At 57.2% G+C, this 25792-nt stretch overlaps 1 protein-coding gene across 1 annotated transcript; it reads left to right on the plus strand.

Annotated features, from left to right (window-relative positions):
* Nucleotides 1–1388: 1388 nt before the first annotated feature.
* LOC119095129 (centrosomal protein of 95 kDa) lies at nt 1389–24725 on the plus strand. Its single transcript, XM_037218015.1, has 17 exons — nt 1389–1457; nt 2709–2778; nt 3483–3614; nt 4133–4333; nt 5960–6087; nt 6726–6880; nt 10678–10705; nt 12837–12923; nt 13949–14227; nt 16441–16500; nt 20391–20520; nt 21650–21754; nt 22212–22363; nt 22744–22859; nt 23200–23311; nt 23794–24116; nt 24257–24725. The coding sequence occupies exons 2-17, from the start codon at nt 2751–2753 to the stop codon at nt 24321–24323; spliced, it is 2103 nt and encodes a 700-aa protein (XP_037073910.1). The 5' UTR covers nt 1389–1457; nt 2709–2750; the 3' UTR covers nt 24324–24725.
* The last annotated feature ends 1067 nt before the right edge of the window (nt 24726–25792 follow it).

Below are 25792 nucleotides of genomic sequence, written 5' to 3' on the forward strand. Positions count from 1 at the left end.
CATTGCGGTATTACCACAATCTTGATCTACCCCCGAAGGAGAGAAGCACACATGTCAACACAGTTGAGTGACTAGATGATGTTGAAATATGGGCTATGGCACTGGTCACAATTGTCTGCTGGGAGATGATTCACCTCGTGCTGACACACTCATAATGATACGTATTACACACAGGGGGTTAGTTACATAAAGTTATATACATGTATTTTTGTTATTTGTAAATATTGTTGTTACACATATCGTGCGCCAGCAACAATGACCTTCCGTCAAATAGTTAATCTCATAATCACACTCATGCATACATCATACTCCCAAATACTTAACCTCATGGGCCGCTAGAACGGCGCAGCGGACAACGGTCACTTGCTCAAACTATTCCGCTCCGCATACGGCTACGCTTGCGCCACTGGAACGGCACGCCGCGAACATTCGCCTGCCTGAGCACGTGCCGTTGCGGTGGCGCTGGCTTTCGCGTCACTGGGGCGGCGCAGCGAACAGTCGCTGTCTGGCGCGTCTTGCTACAGAACGAAGGGAGAACCCGCCGTCGTGAGTCAAGGAAGAAACATGCTTGCGTCGGCATACTCTAAAAGCGTAAGCCTAGTAGGCTGATAGGACTTGGAAAGACGTGGAATGGTATGGAATTGGGTAGATGGGAGTTGTAGGCCGAACAAGGGGTGGAACCCTCCAGGCGTTTGGGAAAGTTCGACACTGGGCCCGAGTGCCTACAATCAAACACGGTGCCTATGAAAGCCGTGTGGAAACCATTCACATTAGGTCGTAGTGTGCTCACCAATTATCTCACGCATTCTTCTCTTGGGTGGGCGATTTGAACACGACTGCGTTTAAGCCATTTTGTGTGGATTGAGAGCACCTGTGAGCACTCGCCCAGAGGAGGGCAGACCTGGTTAGATTATTATAACTGCAGTCAGGGAAAAGCAGCTTTCACAAAGTTTGGAGACAGACCATTTTCAGGTGTGACACGGACAGCTCTGTTGCCGCAACAGAGCGTGGTAAGCGGGCACGAATTTCAAAAGTCGCACAGTTGGGATGGTCGGACATGATGAACGATGGATGGTTACAGTGCAGCAGTTCATTCACGGGCGTTAGGTGTCGTAGGGGTTGATAGCTTTCGCAGCTTGGCAATATTTAGCGTGCATATTGTCCGATGAAAGGAGACGCGGTCTGTTCGATGAGCCACTCGCGCCATGCAGATATCATTTCGAGGCAGCAGCGTTTTAGTACATGTCCTGAGCCCTGCGTCGTTGGTTGTCATGGAAATAAATGTTATGTAACTAACGCGCAAGAAATGTATCGTTTCAGAAACTGTCCTCGGCAAGGCTAACGACATCCTCAGTCCGGTCGTCAGTCAGCAACTTTTGTCAGTGGCCGTCGGTACAGCAAGTCATTTATCATCTGATTCGCCGTTGTGTTTCGGAATTTTTCTCAATTCTCAATGGGTAACGGCTGAGGACGTGCAGGCCTGCGCTGGAGTCGATTTCGTAACGCTGAATGTGGGTGGAAATTGAAAGAGAAGGGCGGGATTTTCAAATGCAGGTTCTTGTATTGCTTGTTATGGCACGGATTTGCAGTTTGGGTACCTTTCCGCTTAATTGCATAACATTTGGGCATTGGCTTGGATCATTGTTTTGTAGAAATTAAGTCATCTCATTCATGCTGTTACTAATAATGATAAGCTCCAGTAATTTATGTTGTTCAAGGATCTTTGAGTCTCATTGTAGAACTAGGGTTTTAAAGATTTTCATGCCTAAAAACTTGCTCTGGTGACAGCATCCAAGATAGTGATGTTGTTAAAATGTTTCCTATTGGTTTCATTTACTGCAAGATTGTTTCCAGTACCTCCCTGTATACTGAAAGTTGTAAGCTCAACATAGCTTGAACTCTGTCAAAAGTCAGGAGCTGAAGATGTTTCTTTATCGAAGTATGTGTATTATGCGCCAGACTTTAGGTGTTCAGTCCACACACTCAGGTGCCTATGCACTGAAATGGTTGCTGTGATATCAGGTGATATGCCATACATGCTCTGCATGACATGTATTCTTGCAGCCTGGTTGGAAGGCTACACACTTAAATGATGTGATAAGAGCTAACATAGGTTGTCTCATATTGGCCTATTCTGATGGCTAAATTGGTAAGAAAGCCTGCCTTCCAATCCACCCACCTATATGGTGGGTGCTCTAACCCACTCAAGTGCCCTTGTCTTTCTTGTCCTAGCAATGATACCCAAAGATGAAATGTTTTGACTTTCATCTAATAATAGGTTCTGGTTTAATTTTATTGTCAAGCAAGTATTAGCTATATTGAAAAAACAGTTTTCTGCTTTTTTGGTCCATGTTAGATTTTGTCTCAGAACATGCCAGACTGTTTGAGATCCTTTCCTCCATTTCAATATCTGGTGAAGTTCGAAAGCTGTTAAGTAACTTAAGGTAGTTGGTTTGTGGTCCAGGTTATTTGCTTTGATTTGTTTAAATATTGGAATTGATGGTAACTGAGCTTAAATGTTAAGAACATTTTTGGCTTTAGACATAAATGTGATGATGCACATAACAATTAAAACACCAGTGTTATCTGTGTTTCTCTTGTCAAAATTTATCCTGCACCAAGTGTTTGATCAACAATCTGTCCATCATTCACTCAGTTTGCTGGTATTTTTATGCTCCATGACCACATCATGGCATGATATTTTCCAGATTTATATCTTTTATCATAAGTGATCCTGTTATGATGTAGTCATGGCTGAGAAGAAGATCAGGAAGAGAGGTGAGTAACATAGAGGAGTATTTTATCTTCTGTTCACCATGAATCCAAGCAATTACTAGCAGTTGCTTCCCAGTGGTCCAGCAGTCAGAATGTTGGTGCTGTTGTATTGGCAAGTGACTTGCGTCATTGGGCCATGCACAGTATCACCTGGTTTCATTACCTGTTTAAGTTCCTAACGTGAAGACTCAGCCAACCAAGCGATGTTTTCCGCACAATGGTGTGGTGTGCCTTAGATTTTTTGGAAGCATTGGCAAACCTGTCATTGGTACCTACCTTACCAGTGACATGTCATGCCTTCGCATGTGACAATGCACATGGTGTCTGAGGGAATACTTGACTGCTGAAATAAAATAACACCAGGCTTGGGTGATTGCAAATGCTCATCCCATTACTGCCTTTTCCAAAACAGTTGTGGTAGGTAAGCATAGATAAGAAATGTAATATGGTTGACTATTGCATGCCTTCCCTTTGGAATTATGTGTGGCTTTTAGAAATTAGCCACCTATGTCAGCAGGCATCAGACACAGACCATGTTACATTTTCTATGTTTGAAGTATCATAATTATCCATACCCAGTTTCATCGCCCAGTTTTCATTGCCCATGCTGGTCCTCAGGGATACTGTACTTTGCTCCTCTGGTCTTAAGAAAATTAAGGGATCCCAGTTACGAAACACGGCACTGACACTCGTGCGTGCCTCCTAAGATTGCGTCAAGCTCTCCAATAAGATCATCGAACGCTGCGAGTTGCCGATCCCCCGCGTCACTAGCATCGATGGCATCCGCTCCAACTTGTTCACCAGCCTGCTGCAGGTGCTCTACCATCGGGTACCCGAAGGTGAGGCTCACAACCCGCATGACGCCTTGTTTGCAGGCCGCTCGGCTATCTCGAGTCATGGCTCCTAAGCTCATGTGTACGGGATGTTCTACATTCTCTTGCGTGATCCGAAGGACGCACGCTGTAAATAGGGCGGTTGAGTAAGGAAAGCTAAGGTCTTTACCAACACACTCACGTCAGTATTCGTAGCAGCTGTCTGTGCTTAGTAGCTGAAGTGAAACGCCATGCCACTCTGGTGCGGGCATGCATGGTCGGTACGCATGCAGGTGTGCATGATGCATCGCTCGGTCTTCTAATCGTGAGCGCTAGCGGGTACGAACGGGATTTTAATGTATCGTGATGTTCCACCTCAGGTGCATTACTGCTCACCGCCACTGCCATCTAGCGGTGACAGGTGTGATTGGCCCGTCGACCGTGGCGCCATCTGTTGCCAGCAAGCGGGACTGCTGACGTAATCACGTCAACGCGTGTTTGCCGTGCGCCGTCCGACCGTGCTGACCGCGTCCCTGTCCCGCCAGGCATCATCGAGACGCCGACCAACACCGAGGAGGAGGTGGCCAACGTGCAGGCGATCATCAACCACCTGGCGCTCGACCTGATCCACATCGATCTCTCGCACATCTCGGGCGCCGACGTCATCGCCGGCGATCCGCGCGCCATCTATAACCTGCTGGAGATCTTCTGCGGCTTGCACAAGTACCTCAGCTCCACGTCCATCGGTGAATGGCGGCGAGTCGTGCCGGGTCCTGCCCTTATGTGGGGAAACAGGGGACTACTCAGACATTGTCCTTCGGTGAAGTTGTGGTGGACTGTTTTGTTTTTATTTGGCCGGATAATTGCGTAGAAGGCTTTAGTTGGCTCTTGTTAGCTCGTATGAGGTTAGCCAAGTGCATGTTGATGAATTTCTCTGCTTTCACTAAGCAAGTGTTAGCGAGCTCCAGCAAGATCGCTGTATAGATCTGACATGGCGTTCTTAAGGCCGTGACCTGCTAACTGAGCTAACGTTTGCAGGCAGCTAGCTAACCTTCCCAGTTAGCCAGCTTACCTTCCTAGTTAGCTAACCTTCCCAGTCAGCTCAGTTGGTAGAAAACTGGACTCGGGCTGAGAAATCCCTGGCTTGAACCCGAGCAATTCCAGGGGGATAGTTGGGATTGTGACTGAAAGCCAAACAACATCCAGTCCTTTAAGGGCTCTGTGACACACGGCGATGGCCGGAGAGGGTAACTGGCCGAAACGTTGTGAACATACCGACAGGCCAGACGAGGACAATAGTCCATATAGAGCATGTAGCATGTAGTCCATATAGTCCATATAGTCCATATGGTAGCCCAATAGAGCATGTAGTCCATTCGTGATATTAATGCCTCGTCCTAATCCTTCCATTAAGCTGTAACGCTGTTGTCTCACGCACTGGTATGCATCAGCTTGTTTTTAAGGTGGCAGTGACTGGCGCTGTCCTAAGTATTTGCCAACTGGCTGTGGGAGATCCTTACAAGAGCTTGCCAGTGTTCACCTCCATGGACATGGCGCCTTGTCGGGAAAATGCCAGGGTACATTGACGGTATCAGTCGTCTGCGTGCTGATATCCCCGGGGAACAGTTCTTCTGGGAGGCTTTACGTCTCACCGACTGCGAGCGCTATTTCGAGACGGATGCCTTTTTACCACCGTATTCCGCATTACGCGGAACGCGCAGGTGGCGTGGCGGGGGGCTCGGACTGGAGACGACGAGAGGGTCAGGGCCCAGCATCTTAACGACTTTTTAACAATATTTGATCCGAAGTCTTTGAGTGGATGGATTTCTGGGATCAGAGCTCAAACTGAACAGGCTGGTGCGGGGCCCGACTCCCGCCATCCGACCGCGCGATTCCAGGTCAAGGACAGAGTTGGGTGGCGAAAGTTTAACGTTCCGCAATGCTCGGCACGGTGCGTCCTGCCCTTGGACGTCAACTGACCTTTAGCACGAGCGCTGCCACCGACCGCAGGCCGTTTCTGTCGGGGTCAAATAGGGAACACCGAAAACGACCCAACCCAACCCGCCCCGCCACTGGTGGGTAGATCGGGAGGCAGCCGCTCTAGCCACGTGAGCGATCGAGATGAACACCATACCGCAACAGCCCTGTGGTACTTGTAGGCACTTTATTTAGCTAACTAAGCGCTAGCTAGGGGGGTACCTTCTCTGCTCTTAGCTCCTGCAGTCCCAAGGTATAGATCTTATGTAATAATTTCACTGATCTCTTCCTGTTCGAGAAGACGATCCATGAGTTAGAGATCAGCGATCGGAAGCGCCAGTGAAGGATCGGCGGCCCAGTAGCGCTGACTGGTGCCGCGCGCTGTTGTCGCCCAGGACAATGGAACCTGGAGGAGACGCTGACGGAGACGGACAACGAGCTGAGCAGTGCGCCCTCCTCCGACGAGGTGACTACCGACGCCGGCCAGGAGGAGCTCTCAGAGCTGGAGGAGCCATCAGAGCAGGTCAGTCGGAGCTGGAGGAGCCATCAGAGCGGGCCAGTCAGAACTGGAGCAGCCATCAGAGCAGGTCAGGGGAGAGGGAGAAAGGGACTGACTGATTTAATCAGGTTCCACGCCGGCTGCACCTGGTCTGTGTAAGCGCTCTGGCATGTAATGGTATGTCTGGCATACAGGCACTCCTCCACGTCCAGCCCACGTGCGGAACGGAGGACGGTGAGCGAGTTGTCCTGATGACGTAACGGCACTACCCCCTCGTATGACCTTTTTGTGGTCTGCCACTGCTGCTAGCATTGTCACATTCTTGTCAGTGAACGGATGTCCCTGGTGCGAAGCCGGCTTTGGTCCACTCGCAAGAGACACTCTTTAGTGTTATGCTTAAGTTGTGCTGCTTGGACGTTTTTAGATTTGTTTTGTTCGTAGCAAGATACCTGTAGTACCCTCTCCGTTATCAAACTACGCACTCTGCTGAACGTAGCCGCGAAGCAAGTCGAGAAAATGCAGGCAATGATGATGTGCTTTTGGTGGTGGAATGTAGCAGCGGAGGCTAGTACGTGAAGTTACTTTGCCAAGCTCACACATTCAAAGGGGCTCTTAAGCCACTGCCGGCAAGCCTGGGCTGACGGGTGCCCTTTGTGTTGCAGGAGAGTGAGGACCAGCCGCCTCCCTCTGAGGACGGTCTGCCTCCCTCTGAGGACGATCCTCCTCCCTCTGAGGACGCTCCTCCTGCTGGGGAGGACGCCGCGGATCTGGCCGGACTTGATGAAGAGGAGGAGGGCGAGGAGCCAGTCGTGTCACTGTAAGCGTGCGGTGGTTTCGGGTGGGGCGGGGAGGGGTCGGGCCAAGGGGAGGGGGCGGCGCGTGACCTGACCGCAGCCCATGTGGTGAGAGGGAGCCTGACTTCCTCCGCCGTCCCCCAGCTCAGTCGAGCGTTCCGCACACTTCAGGCTTCTCACAATCGCATGCGGCAACTATGTAACGGTGTACGGATCGGTCATGCACCACGCAAGTCAGCTGGATGGCATCGGGGTCGTGGACCAAGGTGTGATGGGATGATCTCAGTAGTCAGGTAATGCTGTGGGGTAGGTGTAAGTGTCGGGCATGCGGGAAATGAGGTTCATCGACAGGCGAGTTATCATTACCTGCCTCTGTGTAGGTTGTGCTTTTCCCGCCAGCCTTTCGGTGACAGTCATGTTCAAGCTACCGTGGTGGATTAAGCTGAAGTGGTGCAGTGTACAGGGGCGTTGCCAAGGGAAGGGGAGGACATGGATTGTGGACTATGAATCATGGTCCATGGTTCCTCGCAAGTGTCACGGCCTCCAAGGCCATGGACTTCATGAGCAGAGGGGCTTACACTAGATATTGGGGACTGTTGCAGGAACTCTGTCCAAACTCGCCGGTGTTCGGAGAAAAATTAACCTCCCGGGAGGGAAGTAGCGGCTTTTTGCCTGTCAGTGTGGAAATTTGTGATAGCAGTCTTGACGGATACTGGGGAAGCTACGGTACTTCGGACGAAGAGCTTACGAAAGTCGTTCGTTTTTCGTTCATCTGCTGCCGATCCCGGCCGTCTCTAGTGGTGAGGTACGGTCCGATCTCGGCCGTCCCTAGTGGTGAGGTGCGGTCCGATCCCGACCGTCTCTAGTGGTGAGGTGCGGGCCGCGACTACCATTATGAATGACTTCTGGAACCGATGACTTGAACTTGCGGTCATTCAGAATTATTCAACTCTATTCAAATCTTGGGAATTCTCAAGTCTTAAGACGGACGATTGGAACCCTGAACAGCAGGATTCAAATCCTGAAACGTGCACGAGCTCCTGAAAACCCCTGTTTGGATATGCAGGCAAATACGGTAAATATAACCTGGGCTTGCAAAGTTGTAAGGTCAGTTAAGCGCCTATATAGTGGTTCCGCATCGAGCTGAATAGCGCGAATGAAAAGTAGTAGTTTTAGTAGGAGTGGTAGGTTATATTTATTCGAATTTGAATTACAATCCGAATCCATTTCCATGGACCGCAATATTTGAATCCCCAAGGGCTGCGAATGCTCAACTCTTGGTGTCGGCGTTGGGGTAAGCCGCTGCCAGTATTGCGATTTATTTGGGAGAACCTGGACACACCACTCTTGTATCACATTTTGCAAGCGTACAAGTGGGAATAGCTTCATTTCATAGGGAGTTTAATGCTTTATTGCCGCTTAATATCACGCACCTGTGAAATCAAGCACAATTGTACATATTTCGATTATTGCACCACCGCGGCTTACGAAGAGTCGGTGAAAGCAAGGAGCACTGGTGAGTGCTACCGCGCAAGTTAGGAAGACCCACGTTGTGGTCTCGCTCTATGGAGCTGGTCCCTGGTAGCGGGGCAGGGCGCGGGGACAGTTGCTGCCGCCGCTGGGCCTGCCGTCGCCCTTGCCGAGGGTGCCGGGGCAGGCCTGCTGTCGGCGCGCCCTGACTACGCCCCTGCCGAGGCAGGCCTGCCGCCGGCACGCCCTGACTGCGCCCCTGCCGAGGGTGCCGAGGCAGGCCTGCCGCCGGCGCGCCCTGACTGCGCCCCTGCCGAGGGCGCCGGGGCAGGCCCGCCGCCGGCGCGCCCTGACTGCGCCCCTGCCGGGGGCAGAGCGGCCGGCCGGTCGCCCGGGGCCAAGTTCGGGCTCCACCGCCGCTCAGTCGGCCCCGACCGGTATGAGCTGCCGGGCCGGAGCGGGCCCCGGTGTTGGACCCGGCCGCCGGGCGCTATCGGCCTGGCCCCGCACGCCGAACTGGCAGAAGCACCGCACCGACTTGTCCTGGCTCGTATTTGTGTGATAGCTGACACAGAGCGGGTGTCGTTCGTCGGCGAATGGTTAGTGCGGCAGCCCGCAGGCAGTGTCCGTCGAAGTGGAGCTGGCTAGTCGACAGAGTGGTGACCGTGGCCGCCGGCGGGGCGCGCACCTGCGCACGGTCGGAGCCGGTACAGCCGGAGCTGGGACGGCCGGAGCTGGGACGGCGGGGACCGGGACGGCCGGAGCGGGGACGGCCGGAGCTGGGACGGCCGGAGCCAGGACGGCCGGAGCGGAGACGGCCGGAGCGGGGACGGCCGGAGCGGGGACGGCCGGAGCTGGGACGGCCGGAGCCAGGACGGCCGGAGCGGGGACGGCCGGAGCGGGGACGGCCGGAGCGGGGACGGCCGGAGCCGGGACGGCCGGGACCGGAACGGCCGGAGCCGGGACGGCCGGAGCTGGGACGACCGGAGACGGGACGGCCGGAGCTGGGACGGCCGGGGCCGGGATGGCTGGAGCCGGGACGGACGGAGCTGGGTTGGCCGGAGCCGGGACGGTCGGAGCCGGGACGGCCGGAGCTGGGACGGCCGGAGCTGGGACGGCCGGAGCTGGAACGGCCGGGGCTGGGACGGCCGGGGCTGGGGCGGCCAGAGCTGAGACGGCCGGGACCGGAACGGCCGGAGCCGGACCGGCCGGGGCCAGGACGGCCAGAGCTGGGACGGCCAGAGCTGGGACGGCTGGGGCCAGGACGGCCAGAGCTGGGACGGCCGGAGCTGGGACGGCCGGAGCCGGGACGGCCAGAGCTGGGACGGCCGGAGCCGGGACGGACAGAGCTGGGACGGCCAGGGCTGAGACGGCCGGGACCGGAACGGCCGGAGCCGGGACGGCCGGAGCCGGGACGGCCGGAGCCGGGACGGCCAGGGCTGAGACGGCCGGGACCGGAACGGCCGGAGCTGGGACGGCCGGAGCCGGGACGGCCGGGGCCAGGACGGCCGGGGCCAGGACGGCCAGAGCTGGGACGGCCGGGGCCAGGACGGCCAGAGCTGGGACGGCCGGAGCCGGGACGGCCGGAGCCGGGACGGCCAGAGCTGGGACGGCCGGAGCCTGGCATGGGCTCCTGTCGGGAGGGCAGGGCCTGCTCACAATCGGCCTCGGAAGTCGCCGTGTCGGTTTTGTGCCACTACCTCATGTAAGTAGGGGAAGCTAGTGCTAATTGACAAAGACGTTCAACAGTATCATAATGTAAGCATTAGTCATTCCCCAGGTACTCTGAATGTAATTTAGTGATCAAATGTACCTCTTGTGTCTAAAGGCTGTTCTATACAAGTTTACTGGGTGTTTATAACCGTGCCGTTCCACCGTTCAGTAGAAAGTTTCCACATCTGCTCAGAGGCGGTAACGGCCCTGCCGACATGGCCCTGTCGGTGGACGAGGAGTCCGATGTTTGACCTATCACTGTCTCAACCCAGATGTATTTCACCAATCGTGATAACATGTCTGTGTAGATGTTATCCCGGTGGTGAGCGGGGGTCAGGGAACGGCAGCTGGATAGCACAAGGTGAGCATTTGTTATCTCGCGACTAAGCAGCGCCTTGACTAAAATCTGACATGTTAACCGCTGCGCGTCTGGGAAACCAGAGGAAACCAGAGTTCGACTCCCCGCGGTGCCCGCCCTTCCTGCCAGGGTGGGAGGTAGGCGACGCCATATAGCCTCAGCACTCAGTGCGTCGTAAAACCCCAATGACACACACAGATCTGACACGGTTTCTTATTCACGACTGAAAAACCAACAGCGCTTGCAGCGCTGTCATCAGCGTCTTCCCTGTGCCGCCAGATCCCGTCAGCTGTCAGCGGCGGCCCGTGCGTCGGGCAGCGGCGCCGGCGTGCGCGCCTCGACCAGCGCCTCGGCGGCCGGCGCCGTCCCGTCCGACGGCGCCGGTGTGGCGCGCGTGCGCTCCAGCGCCGCCTCGCTGGGCGGCGCGCCCGCCGCCGCCAGCTCCGGCGTCGTGAGGGTGCCCTCCTCCGGATCGGCGGCGGGAGTGCCTTCCAGTGGATCGGTGCCAAGAGTGCCATCCAGTGGATCGGCGGCGAGAGTGCCCTCCAGTGGATCAGCAGCGAGAGTGCCTTCCAGCGGATCAGCGGGAAGAGTGCCATCCAGTGACGCGGGAGTGGACAGAGTACCTTCCAGCGGTTCGGCAGCAAGAGTTCCGTCCAGTGGATCAGGGGTGGAGAGAATACCATCTGTTAGCTCTGGAGCGGTTAAAGTACCTTCCAGTGGATCAGCCGCCAGAGTGCCTTCGAGTGGATCCGGAGTGGACAAAGTTCCGTCCAGCGGTTCGGCTGCGAGAATGCCTTCTAGCGGATCAGGGGTGGCTAGAGTGCCCTCCAGCGGGTCAGCAGCAGCGAGGGTCCCCTCCAGTGGCTCTGGAGTGGCCAGGGTGCCCTCAAGCGGCTCTGGAGTGGGCAGGGTGCCCTCCAGCGGCTCGGGCGTGGGCAGGGTTCCCTCCAGCGCCTCGGGAGTGGGCAGGGTTCCTTCCAGCGGCTCGGGAGTGGGTAGGGTGCCCTCCAGCGGCTCGGGCGTGGGCAGGGTTCCTTCCAGCGGCTCTGGAGTGGGCAGGGTGCCCTCAAGCGGCTCGGGAGTGGGCAGGGTGCCCTCCAGCGGATCGGGCGTGGGCAGGGTTCCCTCCAGCGGCTCGGGGGTGGGCAGGGTTCCCTCCATCGGCTCTGGAGTGGGCAGGGTGCCCTCAAGCGGCTCTGGAGTGGGCAGGGTGCCCTCCAGCGGCTCGGGAGTGGGCAGGGTGCCCTCCAGTGGCTCGGGAGTGGGCAGGGTGCCTTCCAGCGGCTCGGGAGTGGGCAGGGTGCCCTCCAGCGGCTCGGGGGTGGGCAGGGTGCCCTCCAGCGGCTCGGGAGTGGGCAAGGTCGGCTCGGCTGGCGCGGCCTCCTTGAAGCAGACGTCGAGCGGCTCCGGTCCGATGCCGGCCAGCTCGGCCACCTCGGCCGGCGCCGAGGCTGAGGCGTCCCTGCTGCCCAGCAGCGAGTCGGGCCCGGCCGCCGCCGCGCGCTCCTCCAGCGGGCGGGTGGGCGCCGCCGGCGCCGCCGGCAGCAGCGGCTCGGGCGCCGTGCGCGCCGGCTCCAGCCACGCCAGCGCCAAGGCCTCCCGTTCCGGGGACGTCGGCGCGGACAGTAAGTGCAGCCGGCTGGCGACAGCCAGCGAGAGGCTATCTGCTGCTCGACTGGAGGCTCGAGCTGCGACGGGGGCTCTTTTGGTCGTGGATTCCAGTCACTTTCGGGTTTGGGACGTTGCTGCTTTGTGAAGGTGTTCTGTATTTGTTGTTTGGTTGCCACTTATGGGGCAGAATCCGTAATCGAGGCACGCGCCTGAACTGCGGATTGTGTGCTGTTGTTTTATCTTTTACAAACTATGTGATAGCTCGTTGCCCTCCCTACTGCACGTAGAGTTGCTGCACGTAGTTAACGTACACTGTAACCTCTCAGGCCCATTGACTTAGATGACGCGTTACGGAGCGGGATCGGGGTGGCGATAGCGTAGTGATAAACGCGTCTGCGTTAACCACCGCGCGTCTGAGCAGCCAGAGGTACGGGGTTCGATACCCTGCGTTGTCCGCCCTTCCCGCCAGGGTAAGAGGCAGGCAACGTCATGTAGCCTCAGCAGCTGAGTGCGTCTGAAAGCCCCATTAACGACGGATCGCGGCACGCATAGCTCCAGATTTCCGAGCGCAGAGGCCTGTTCTCTGCCGGCACTGGGACGACCGGTGTCGACGGGCGTGTGATCCCCGCAGTGGCCGAGTCGGAGTCGTCGGGGGCCGTCGGCTCGCCGCTGCGCGCGCGCCGTCTGGCCCCGGTGGCGAGTTCGCCAACCTGGGGCGCGCCTCAGCCGCGCGGCCCAGCCTGGTGGCGGCGCGACCCAGCGCCAGCGGTGGCGGCGTCCGCGTCACCGGCAGCATCGACCACCACCACTACCACCACTACGAGGACGGCGGCGAGGGCGAGGACGAGTACGAGTATGAGGACGAGTACGAGGACGAGGGTGAACTGGAGGACGACGACGAGGGCACGGAGGTACGTCGGCGCCTGTTGGGAAGCTATGGCAATGGCTGTTGGTTCTGGCTGGGGTAGGTATGAGTCCGGGCTCTGTGGTGGTGGTAGTGGTGGTGGCGGCGGCCGTACATCACTGCACGATGAAGGTAGGATAAGTGGCAGTTCGCGCTGGGTATCCGTGTGTGCATAGCGTCGGCTCGGGTGCTGGTGTGACTGTCTTACCGGGCTGTCCGAACGTCATGGTGACGGCGGGATGGCTTTCGCATGTCGGTTGCAGCTGTTTACCAGGTGGGAAGCAAAGCTCCACCCTGTTGCACGTGTGGCGTCAGGCACCGGCTTCATTGTCAGTTCACACCGGTTGGTGGTAATCGCTTCCTCGACCGTAGACAGCCGCCCAGCGTGGGACGGGGTCGGGGCGCAACGTCTGCCGGCGCGGCGGCCGGCCCGGCCGGTCCGGCGCCGCGGCGGACGGGAGGCGGTGCTGGAGGCGGGTCCTGAGGCGGGACGCGTCCCCAGATGACGGACGAGCCGCCCGCCGCCGGCGGACGCTACTACGGGGACGAGCACGAGGACGAGGAGGACGAGCAGGAGACGAGCGAGCAGACGACACAGGAGGAGGTCGGTCGGCTCGCCTGCCGCCCAGGCCCGCGTCCGCCGCCGGACGGACGCCCGTGGAAAGCTCGGTCTGCCCGCGAACCCTGCTTAGTTGGTGGCAGACTTCGTGAGAGTTTATCTCTGCACAGAGGGAAAGAAACTGCCCGTCATTATGATCACCCTTTGTCCGTCCTGATAATCTGTGGCCCACTAGTCAAATATTTGTGAATTCAAATGCATCCCGCAATGTTCCTCGCCATGTCCCGATCCTGGCAGGGAAGCGGGGAGCCGTGTTGCCTTCGCTACCGCCTGTCTCTCATCCCCTGCTCGCCGGCCGCGTCTCACGATCGTCACCCTTAACCCCCGCTGTGCCGGGTGCCGGCTGCCGGTGGGACGGGCGGCGTAGCGTGCCGGGACAGGTTGGCCAGAGACCGGGCGGTGGCGGCCGACAGACGATGCAGAGCCTGACGGCCGAGGAGGACGCGGCCACCGGCAGCCTGGCTGACACCGAACACGAGGACGAGGACACCGGCCAGGAGGACCTGAGTCGGGAGGACTACCGGGGCGACGAGGACAGCCAGGAGTGCGAGTCGGACGAGGAGGAGGAGGAGGATGAGGACGACGAGGAGGAGGAGGACGCCGGGGTGGACATCAGCCGTCAGCTGAGTGAAGAGCTGCAGCAAGCGCGCGAGTCGGCTGGCGTTCTTTCGCCGGTGGCTAGCGGCGCCAAGGTGGGACGCGCCGGCGGCCAGAGGCGCGCGGCGCTCGGCCCTGCCGCGGCGGGGAGCTGAGCGGCGGCACTCGCCTGCCGCCTGACAGCCGTCCGCACATGATGTCCACCGACAGGCGGTCCCAGTATGTGCGCCGCTCCCGTGGTGTTGTGGCCAACGTCGTGGCCATGAGATTTAAATGCTGTAGCGATAGATCTTCTCGTCAGAGTTATTTATTTAGGAACGGTTATAGCATAGATTCGAGTAATGGTTCAAATGGCAAATTGCTTGGTACGACGCACGAACAAATAGAACAGTTAATTCACCGTACAAGTGCGAATGCGTTTGCTACGTTACTTGATTGATGGCTGTCCGCAGGTAATGTTGCGCATTTTAGCTTTGATGACCTTTGCCAGTCTCTCCTGGTTGCTCCATGGCCGCGCATAGCAAAACCCCTCCCCAAGCTACGCTGTGTGAAGAGGACGTCCATTCGGTCCGTAATGAAGCTAAAAATGCGAAACTAATCACGCGCGTGTTGTAGCGTGAGACGAAAAGAAGGCATTTGGTTTGAGGTTTGGAATTAAAAAAGAAGATCTTTGCCCGGTCTGTTCTCACGCCCGAGGCAATGTTCGCTGTCCAGCCTCTCTCCTCCTCACTGCTGTGCCTCAGCTTTGCTCCTCCCCCTCGCGCCTCTAAATGCAACGTAACCTACTTGACGACCCCTGGTACATCTATGGCCTTATAAGGTGTTTTGCTGCTTAACTGATCAGTTGCGGAACTGATGCGAAGGTTTAAGCGCGGCCCGCTTTCAGAAGTGCTGTCGACCTTGCTGTGCTGTAAGGCCTTGTAACGTTATGGAATGTGCGTTTGTGTGGAGCTAAACGGGGGAGGATCGGAAACGCTTGTGGACGGCGTCCAGGGTTACAAGCCTGGCCCTCTAGAATTCGTAGAACACAGAACATTCAGGCCGTTAGTATAACCAAAAAAGGCCTTCAGCTCCTCTTTTCCAGCATTATGAATTCATGTTTCCTATGCTGAGTTATCAACCTTCCATAAGGTATCAAGAGACACTGATTAAATGTAGTCATCTAATTATGGCGTCTTGAAGATCGATAACTCGGCTTAAAAATTCTGAACGTATAGCACTCGGGCGCGGTCGGGTTGGTTACAATTGTTGGCCGCAACTGGTCGGTAGTGCAATATCGATCCCCTGTACATATCGATCCCGTTCGTACATATCGATCGATCCCATTATCGTAAGTTGTTCAGTGCATTTGCAGGGAACGTACACATAAATGAGACGGTAGTAATAGCCTGTTCTGCCGAGAAACGCGGCTACATGTCCATTCTCCTGGTTTTTCTTCGAGGAATAAGGTTATTGGTACTGTCCGATCCCCTGGTCGGATGGATCCGCGATGAAAAACGCACGTAGACGGGCACTTTATTTCTAGAAAAAAATTTGCCTCATTGACCCAGCTTAAGATTCACGGGAGGTTTCACTTGGGAGTGGTGTGGGTGGATCCGCTTCGTTGGGAATTATTTTTTGGTGCAGCCACGGCACTTGTTTCACAAACCTGGGAGGAGGCTGTTTGTCCTGTATCATTGGGAGGCCTGTCGCTTTTTCGCGAGGGTTCTTCGGCTGACGTTGCTGCGTTCCTGTCAGTTCATTGTGTGTGCCTGTCCTTTCATGCTGATGTGAGTATCCAACTGCTGAGGTGGTGAGCAAGTCAATCGCATGCTTAAGCAACATTTCTGCGTCGCTAGTACATCACCATGACATTGGTCCTAGGTGTTATAGCCGTCTGCTTGGTATCGGCCCGGAGAACGTGCTGTGCAGCCCTTGCTCAACTTTTCACGGTATACTAACGTACCTCCGTTAGGGAGGGATATACGTACACAATGTCGCGTGTGGGACGCTCATTTTCTTCAGCCTTTTGCGTTTTTACGTGTTTGCTACTCTATCTGTTCCTTATGCTCTTTTGTTGTGTTCCACTTTCTTGCCTTTTTGCATTAGTTGAAAGAAAATCGCTATCGTAATAATACAAATTAATTATCTTTCAATTGTAATTAATCTCATCAATATCCTTTGTTACACGACTGTTTGGTAAGTTGTGCGTGTGCCGAAATGAGGTTTCTTTAGATGCAAAGTAAATGTGAAACCAGTGCTTTTGTGTACGCAAGCAGTGGTGTATGTGATGACCTCGTGACCGAAAACCTTTTCCCTCTCAATCCAGATGAGCCGTCCCAGCGCCACTAAGAGAGAAAGCTTTTTGTCGAGACAGTTGGATTCAACGGTATGTGTCCCGACGTAGTGTCATGGCCAGACATAGTCTGGCTATGTATGGCGAAGGAAATTTATGAATGTTTTTCTGAATAAGTGTCATAGCCAGACGTGGCCCCGCCATGTGATTTAGAGAAAGGATGCAACTTGACTCAGTTTGAGCTAGGGACTGTCCACGCAGTGTTCCAAAGCCCGAACTGTCCAGATAGCGAATATATTCCTGTAGATAAAAAATGCCACCCGTAGAGAAAATCTGTTACAAAGCTACCAAACTACAGTGTTCGCGGAGCATGAGCTGCTAGACCCGCGAAATGTAAGCAGACAGCATACGCCTCAGCGGCTGCGCGACGGGGTTGTCTCGTAGTTGTAAGAGGTCTTGTCAACCCCAAGCTCGAGAAGCAGCTATGCTTGGCAAGGTGAGCGGATGGTTCATACTACATGGTCATACTATATTGTATGGCCATTGGTATGGACATGGTCATAAGTCCGTATAAGTGCACGGCTCTGGTCAGATTGCCACCACCGGACCCGCACACCGGCTTGGAGTTTGACACAAAAGTGTTCATTCTGGCCTATCACGGCCTTCGCACTGATCGTAATGAGTAATGACGAGAGTAGAGACACAGCAGGCACAGAGACACAGCACGTGGCACAGCACGCACAAAGACGCATCAAGTGGCACGGCACACACAGAGACACAGCACGTGGCACAGCACGCACAGAGACACATCAAGTGGCACAGCACACAGACACAGCACGTGGCGCAGCAGGCACAGAGACACTGCGTGTGGTGACTCGTAAATGACTCGTGAAAAAGCAAGCCAGCACCAAGCAGGGATGCCGTTTAGCAACACGAGTTGGGTAGGTTGGACTGGCCAGTGAGAAATGACCACACCTGCTCTCTAAATAAGCGAGAAATGGATGTTTCCATGGCTCTAGGTCACCTCAAATTTCGGGAGCTGGAGCTGAAATTGGGATAGGGGGGACTGGCCCCAATTCCCCCTTCCCCCCGTTCTCCGTTCTTTATGTTTACCACCGGGTGTAATATGTGCCGCTGCCATCTTAAATGTTGTGCATAGGTTTTGGGGGCGAATGCTTTCTGCTCCATCCTCCCACCGCCCGCTGCCCCCGGTCATTTCATGCCCTGCGAGGCAATGCACTGTCCTACCCCAGCCCCTCTATCCAGCCCTATATCTAGCCTATCCCTAGCCCTAACCCTAGCCCTAGCTCTAGCTCTAGCCCTAGCCCTAGCCCTAGCCCTAGCCCTAGACTTAGCCCTAGCTCAGCCCAGCCCAGCCCAGCCCAGCCCAGCCCTGTAGTTGTGTACTACCTAACACCTAGGCGCCGATCACATTACGCATGCGACCGACGTACGTATGTTGGGGGAGGGGGGGGGGGGGCGGCCCATTTTCCCCAACCGAAGGTAAGGTAGCTACCCGTGGATGATAAAAATGAGGTTCAAGGAGGCCCCCATAACTGAGCCAGATAATAATAAATCAGACTCAGAAAATCTTTCCTCACACCACGAGACCGTTTGTCTGGACCATAAGGCCGCCTTTATGTATAAAGCACCCCATACTCTAGAGTCGTAGGCTCTATGCTATGCTAAGGAAGCCCCTTTGCTTGCTTTGCTGGGTCGGGAGGCCCCGTTACGAACTAGGAATCCCCTGTTCTATGTTAGGGGTACCCCTTATGTTCAGGAAGCCGCACATCTGGAACTCAATGAAAGTTGAAATGCCACGTTAGGCCGCGTTTCCCTCTATATTCCCGTGTGGCCCTTCCAGTCCTGATTTGCTCCCCGCAATATCGGAGATGCAGTTACACCTATGACCAAGAAAGACAAAGGTCCTCCAAAAGCTGTTGACGTACACATGCTGCGCAAAATCGACTGACGTTTATTCATGGCACTCTTACTCGTTTGGCTCTGCTCCCCTTTACTGATGTCTTCAGCACTCACGTCTAACAGTTAACATGCAATGCTGCTTCTGTGTTTAATATGGACGTGTTTATTATGTGCGCCAACCCCGTGTTTACAACAATAGCTGACTAGATCACATGGAAAACTATTAGAATTTGGCAGCTTTAAAGCACGTGATCCCTGGAGTGGCGTTTTTAAGTTTACAGGAATATAAACGCACCCTGAGCTATGGCTGAGGAGACTAACTGCTTTTTGTGGCCGGCTATAGTTCGCGATGTTCTTGCCGTTACGGATAGGCGGCTGGACGTGACCTTGGCCCCAGTCCCCTGTGCGGTGCCGCCTCCTCATGCCTCGTGCCAGTATCGTCCGCTGTGGGTCGGGTCGAACAAGGTCATAGTCAAGGGGATCGGTGGCTGGGATGGTCCTGAGCCTGGCGTTCTCCGCACATGCCGTCCAGCCTGACCTGCGCCAGCCTGGGCGCTCCCGGACCGTGACCTGTCATGACCCCGTGACCGGACTGATTTAGCCCGGTTTGACCCTGAGCTGACCCGACCGTGACCTCTGCCGCCCCTACCTCACCTGACCCTGACTGGGCTCGTCTCTGACCTGACCTAACCGTGACCTGACCCAGCTCCAATCCGACCCGCGCCGCACCATGACCTGACGGTGACGCCCGCTGGCCGGCAGCGCTCGGGAGCATCATCCTCGATGGCGCGTGACGAGCGGCGAGACGACGCCGGCCGGCGCCGCAGCACGTGGGAGGCGGCGGTGGCGCGCGGCAGCCGGCGCGACCTCAGCGCGCCCGGCCGCCGGCCGTCGCGGTGCCGCTCCGCCAGCGAGCGCAGCACCACCAGCGAGCCGGCGATCGGCCGGCGCGGGGTGTCGCGCGTGCCGCCGCGCAACATCGAGACCATTGCCGAGGTTGGTCCCGGCAGCGGTCTGTGCCGTTGTGGTCCGTGGTCTGTCTGAATCTGTGATTGTCGTGGTCCGTGTGGGCAGCGGTCTGTGCCGGTGTGGTCGGTCCGGGCAGCACTCTATGCCAGGGTGGTCTGTTGTCTGTCTGTGTCTGTGCAGCGGCGGAGGCTGGGCTCGGGCGCCGAGTGTTTAGCAGGACACAGTCCGGGAGGGGCAAGTTACCACAAATATCGGCGGCTTCGAAGACTCGCTAAACTGTGGCAAATCTGTTACCTGATGGGACCTAACACGCCCTCGGGTGACCGGTTGACTGCCACATGCTCGGTGGTGGGTCAGTTTGACCTCCCTGAGTTCTCAAAAGCGAAGAGACTTAGCTACACCAAATTCACTGGGTGCGTTTGCCTGTATGGGAACTGATCTGTGTCAACATTTGAGGTTTCTAGGTGATGACCTTCGGGTAAAATAATGTCAAAAAAAGTCAAACTACAGGTTGGTGTCTAAAATGGATGCATGCAAACGCTCAGGTAGGTAGGCCATTGGTTCTCATTCTAGGTCAGTGACCTGTTTGACCTTAAGAAGGTCATGGTGACCAGATACGTACGAAGTTGTTTTATTTTTTTAATTTGAATAAGCGTTTAAGATTACGCTTGGCATCAAAGATGACGCTGAACAGGGTCATGTCAGGTCAGTGACCTACTCTGACCTGAGGGCGACTTTGGATTATGCCTGTCTGTTTGGCACCACTATGCCGCGCCTTTGGGAAACTACTCTGGAAAAATCTTGGGGGTCGAATTGACCCCCACCACCACCCAAGCGCGTGCCACGACTTTAACAAAGCATGTCGAAGGGCTGTGGGGGAAGGTACTGGAAGTGCCGCGGCTCTGACTAAACACCCGATCTGTTGTCAACCCCCCAAAAGCCGGGGAAGCAAGGACTCGGCCGAGTCTTGAGAGCCCCGCTCCGCGGTCGGGAACAGGTTAAACAGGGGACGGCGACGTGCGCTCGGAAGCGGGCGATAACCGGCCGCGACCCGAGTCCGCGTAACCAACGCTCCGCCGCCGCCCGGTCAGATCCGGGAAACGGGCGAGGAGCGGGCGATCGTGGAGACGACGCGCGAGGAGGCTGGCGACCAGCTGCAGAAGGAGACGGTGCGCCGCGAGGTGCGCAGGAAGGTCTGCAGCGCGCCCCACCCGCGACAGAGTGAGTGCTGCGGAGGAGGGTCTGCAGCGCGCCCCATCCCCGACAGAGTGAGTGAGGCGGAGGAGGGTCTGCAGCGCACCCCACCTCCGACAGAGTGAGTGAGGCGGAGGAGGGTCTGCAGCGTGCCCCATCCCCGGCAGAGTGAGTGAGGCGGAGGAGGGTCTGCAGCGCGCCCCACCCGCGACAGAGTGAGTGCTGCGGAGGAGGGTCTGCAGCGCGCCCCATCCCCGACAGAGTGAGTGAGGCGGAGGAGGGTCTGCAGCGCGCCCCACCCTTGACAGAGTGGGTGAGGCGGAGGAGGGTCTGCAGCGCGTCCCACCCCCGACGGAGTGAGTCAGGTGGAGGAGGGTCTGCAGCGCGTCCCACCCCCGACGGAGTGAGTCAGGTGGAGGAGGGTCTGCAGCGCGTCCCACCCCCGACGGAGTGAGTCAGGCGGAGGAGGGTCTGCAGCGCGCCCCACCCCCGGCAGAGTGAGTGAGGCGGAGGAGGGTCTGCAGCGCGCCCCACCCCCGACAGAGTGAGTGAGGCGGAGGAGGGTCTGCAGCGCGCCCCACCCCCGACAGAGTGAGTACTGCGGAGGAGGGTCTGCAGCGCGCCCCACCCCCGGCAGAGTGAGTGAGGCGGAGGAGGGTCTGCAGCGCGCCCCACCTCCGACAGAGTGAGTGCTGCGGAGGAGGGTCTGCAGCGCGCCCCACCCCCGGCAGAGTGAGTCAGGCGGAGGAGGGTCTGCAGCGCGCCCCACCCCCGAAAGAGCGAGTCAGGCGGAGGAGGGTCTGCATCGCGCCCCACCCCCGATAGAGTGAGTCAGGCGGAGGAGGGTCTGCAGCGCCCCCCCCCCCCCCGCCCCCGACAGAGCGGGTCAGGCGGACCAGCGCGAGGAGACCTCTCTTTTAGTCTTTTTCGCGTAAACATGCGGTGTGTTGCTGAGTGAACTACATTATACATGATGGGAATTGTCCTCAGACGTGTTCATGGACGCTTGAACCGTATACTGAGTACGTTTGGGGCCAGGTAGTGGTGTTGCCGGCCGCTGCCATGTGTTGCGGTCGGCGCCTCCACGGCGGCCGTCTTCAGCCGCGCCGCCATGGCCGCTCCACTGACCGGCCGCCGGCGTTTGTTTACGTTTCAGTGTCGTACACCAAGCAGAAATCGCGCCGGTCCGTGTGCAGTGATGGCGTCACCGACTGGCTCGAGTCCGGGGCCGACGACACGTACCTCAAGGTCGAGGGCAAAGGTCAGCTGAGCCCTCCCCGCCGGTAGCGAATGTGTCGACGATGAGTGTCCCTTGTGGAGCTTTGTAAGCCGTCAGAACTTTCTTTTTCTTCCTTCAATTCAATGACTGTTAACCGCTACGTGTCTGGGAAACCAGAGGTACGGGGTTCGATTTCTCGCGGTGCCCGCCCTTCCCGCCAGGGTGAGAGGCAGGCGACGCCATATAGCCTCAGCAGCTGAGTGCGTCGTAAAGACCCAGTGACACACGATTGAATAACTGTTACCCATGATTGTGCGGAGTAGGATGTAGTGTCACCTCACACCGGCGCTGAACATCTCATTTGGTCTGAAATCTGGAACCTGACGCGGCCAACGTCAACCGGGGATGGCGTCCTGCGGTCGGCTGGGCGGCGGTACAGCTCGTGGCGCGTCGAGACTGACCCGGCACGGCTGACCCGGCCGGCCGTGTCGTCCGACAGAGGCGGACGTGTTCGACTACCTGCGCCGCGAGTTCCCGTACGTGCATCTGTCAGCCGAGACCAAGCGCCGCCTGATGACGCAGTACCGGCACCAGATGAAGTACATCATGAGCCTGGTGGAGCCCGTCGAGTCGAGGAAGATCAAAATACGGGTGGGTGCCTCCGCCGCCGCTCTGCAGGCCGACGTGGTCGCCGCAGCCACCCCATAGGTGTAGTGGTGGTGCTTGTGGGTGGCTTGTGACACCTGTCGGTGCTTGTGATAGGCGTTGGCAGGCGTCAGTAGCCCCAAATCCCAAGTTGTCATCAGATACGTGTTGGTGATTGGGAATGACTTGGGTGCGCTTCTGCTTTCGACAAAACGACCGCTTACGTGGACCCCGCGTCGGCTTGTTCGAAAGGCTCGCCTGGTTCAATGTTAACGTGCTTTTCTTCGACGCTACTTTTCTGGCCTGTCACGTCTGCACGCGCACGTGCTGGGCGGTCGGGCCGCCTGCGCGTGACAGCGCCGACTGACAGCGCGCCCGGCCGACAGCGTAAGGACGTGCTGAAGCGGCAGGCGCTGCTCACCGACATCATGCACCAGCACAAGGCGCACGACCAGCGCTTCCAGCAGATGGCCAACTGCAAACGGCGCGAGGCCAAGATCCGGTGAGTGCCAGGGCGGCGGCGGCCCGGATCGGCACGGAATAGTGCCCAGCAAGTATACATATGAGCTCTGTACCGCCGTTTGATCTGATGATGGTTTTTGTCCATGGTGGATAGACGTCATTAGCCCCACCCCTCAGCTCGTCCGGTGCTCTGCCTCCGAAGGCTGCAGCTGGCTGATCCCTGAGCGTTCCTTCCGGCCAGAACCGTCAGCTGGCGGGCGTGCAGCGCCGCCATGGCGCCCGCCGTCAGCGTTACGTCGTCAGTCTGCGCGTTGCCTGGTTTGACGGCGCCGCTCCGCACCGCCGTGCCTGGCTGAGCCGCGTGCGTGCGCCGCCGGCAGGAACATGCCGCGGGACAGCAAGATCTCGTGTCTGCGGGCGCAGCGCTACGTCAGCTCGTTCCAGCAGCAGTTCCAGTCGCGCTCGGCCTTCAACAAGAGCAAGGAGGAGCTGGTGAGGCGGCCGTCGGGCCGCGCTGGAAGTGACCGCCTGGGAAGGGTCTGATCGGCCACCGTCACGCCCTTCCGCGAGTCCCTTGAAGAGACTGGCAGGTTGTGCTCGACTGAGACAAGGAACTGCCTTCTGGCTATGCCGTAGAGAGCTGCTTGACTGACAGCTGTATGAAATCCTGGCGAGTGTAGGCTGTTACGAACTTGCGGAGTAGCCTGGGCCCGTCTCTGTCTCGCAACTGCCCGAGCTGGTGGCCTGGGCCGTGCAGTCTGAATGCCTTTGGTGAGATTTACTCCGTCCCCACTCGTCTGCAACTGTTGTGAGCCATGGTAGACGGATTGGGATCCGGCACTGTCGGCCGCACACGCTGTGTCGCACCTTGTCTCTCGCCGTGTCTCACCTTGTCTCTCGCCGTGTCTCACCCTGTCTCTCGCCGTGTCTCACCTTGTCTCTCGCCGTGTCTCACATTGTCTCCGTGTCGGCAGCTGTTACGTGCCGTGTTCGAGGAGATGCTGGAGATCCAGCGCTGCCGGCTGCGCTCCGTGCGCAAGCTGGAGAAACAGGCCATCCAGAAGTTCTACGACGCTGACGGCTACACGAGCGACCTGAACCGCATGCACCAGTACTACGAGGCCAACTTCCGGGACCTGGCGGCGCTGCTAGCGCGCGAGCGGGCCGACCTGATGCTGGCCGAGAAGCAGCAGACGCGCCTCAACGATCGCATACGGCGCGAGTTCCGCGACTACATGGAGGCGGACGTGCGCAGCCTCAACGACAAGATCGTCAACAGTTGGCAGCCGCAGTTCAGGTGAGCTGGGCCGCGCCGAGCGGGAGGGAGGTGGTGGTATTCTCCGGGAGGTGGTGCTGTGAGTGCAGGTCGCTGGAGTGTTGCGGTGCTCGTGTCGCCGTCCGGACCGCTGAGCCGGCGCCCCCGCTCTGCCGTTTCAGGGAGCTGGACGCGGACCGGGTGCGCAGCGATCTGTACCAGGCCAACTGGAAGTTCTGCGTGACGTAACCGAGCCGGCCGCCGCCGCCGTCGTCCGAGCCGACCCGACCCGCCGGCGGCGGCGGGCTCGGGCTGTCCGCCGGGCCGCCGCCGCCGCCGCCGGCCCTGCCGTCCAAATCACCGTCCGTGTCGCTGTCGGGCGCCGCCGGCCGCCGCAGGCGGTGCCCGATGTCTGTGTGGGTCCCGGGTGGGCCGCGAGATACGTGTGAACGCGTCAGGAAACGTGGGAGCTAGCTTTCGAGTCAAATGGCGCCGGGTGGTGTGTTAGGGAGACCAACTGTTTTATACCAGAGTAGTTCTACAGGGGATGCAGCCAGGCGCGCGCGCGGTTGTGGAGGATGCCCAGATGTACCGTTATTGGTTTGAAGTATTTTAATGTTTCGTTACGTCTAATAAATTGTTTCCTGATGCGATGCTGGTTTTAGCTGGCCCCATCCAAGCCTGTTTGGCCTGCGCTGTTGACTTCGTCTCAGTACAGGGAGTGGGCCGAGACGTCTTCGGGCGGGTGAATTGGAGGAAGGCCGGGCGGGTAAGGTCTCGTTTATCACACGGTGAATATGAAAAGGTGGATCTCGCAGGTTTTTTAATTGTATTATTCTTCTGTCCACAGGAATCATTTATTCGCCTATTCAAATAACGCAAGTTGTTAAGTCTTCATATTCTTTATATTGAAATAACGTGAATGAGAATGCTTCCGGAGAGCAACCGCCTATCTAAAAAAGAAGAAAAAAAACGCTCAGAACAGACGCGAGGGGATGGGGATGGTCTTGCAAAGGGGATGGAGGTGGTCCTGGAGCTCTGTCACCCTTCGTTTTGTCGTAAATGACTCCTGCACCCTTCTGCAACTTTTTGCAATGAATTGGAAAATTCGCCTTTGCGATCATGTATGCCTAGCGAGGGCACTAAATGTGGTTTTATGACACTATCTTGGTTTGTTAAGCGGTAACTGGGCTTTCAATATTCTGCAGCTTTTGCAACATTTTCCAGGATCCTTTGATATGAGCTCTGGTGCCTCGGAACACCACTGAAGACAATTTCAGAACGCACAATTCCTTTGTTATGTTCATACCCCCTTAATTGATGCTAGAAATGTTCATATGTTCAGGCAGTCTGGCCGCCCTGCAAAGAAATCTGCACTCAGTAACGTGCCACACCCCGCGATCCTTCCAAACTACGTACAAGTGTGGGGCTGGCCAATGCCGTGTAAGACATATAAGTACTTCAGTGCCCGGAATGGAGGGTGCGGTTTGAGGTTAGGGACAATGATATCGAGAGGAGTCCGCGGAATGATTCTGCCCCTGCTAGACTCGTTTGAAAGGACTTGGGCTACAAACGCCCCGCCGGGTATCTCGCCTACTCGCCCGTCTTCGATTTCAACATAAGATTATTTTAAATGCAATTTTAATTCGTCTATCCGTACCCTTGGCCGAGTTGCCGTTGCTTCCACTGGTCCTCATAAACTGCCAGCTTTCAGGCAG

Source organism: Pollicipes pollicipes, unplaced genomic scaffold, assembly GCF_011947565.3.
Source record: "Pollicipes pollicipes isolate AB1234 unplaced genomic scaffold, Ppol_2.1 Scaffold_4219;HRSCAF=4965_pilon_pilon_pilon, whole genome shotgun sequence".
NCBI lineage: Eukaryota > Metazoa > Arthropoda > Thecostraca > Pollicipedomorpha > Pollicipedidae > Pollicipes > Pollicipes pollicipes.

What these genes read in the sequence shown, in the direction of transcription:
- LOC119095129 (XM_037218015.1), top strand. Translation starts at nt 2,751, where the DNA reads ATGGCTGAGAAGAAGATCAGGAAGAGAG. An exon ending in CCTCAGCTCCACGTCCATCG is followed by an intron (nt 4,334 to 5,959) that starts GTGAATGGCGGC and finishes GTTGTCGCCCAG; the next exon opens with GACAATGGAACCTGGAGGAG. An exon ending in CGAGACAGTTGGATTCAACG is followed by an intron (nt 16,501 to 20,390) that starts GTATGTGTCCCG and finishes CCGCCCGGTCAG; the next exon opens with ATCCGGGAAACGGGCGAGGA.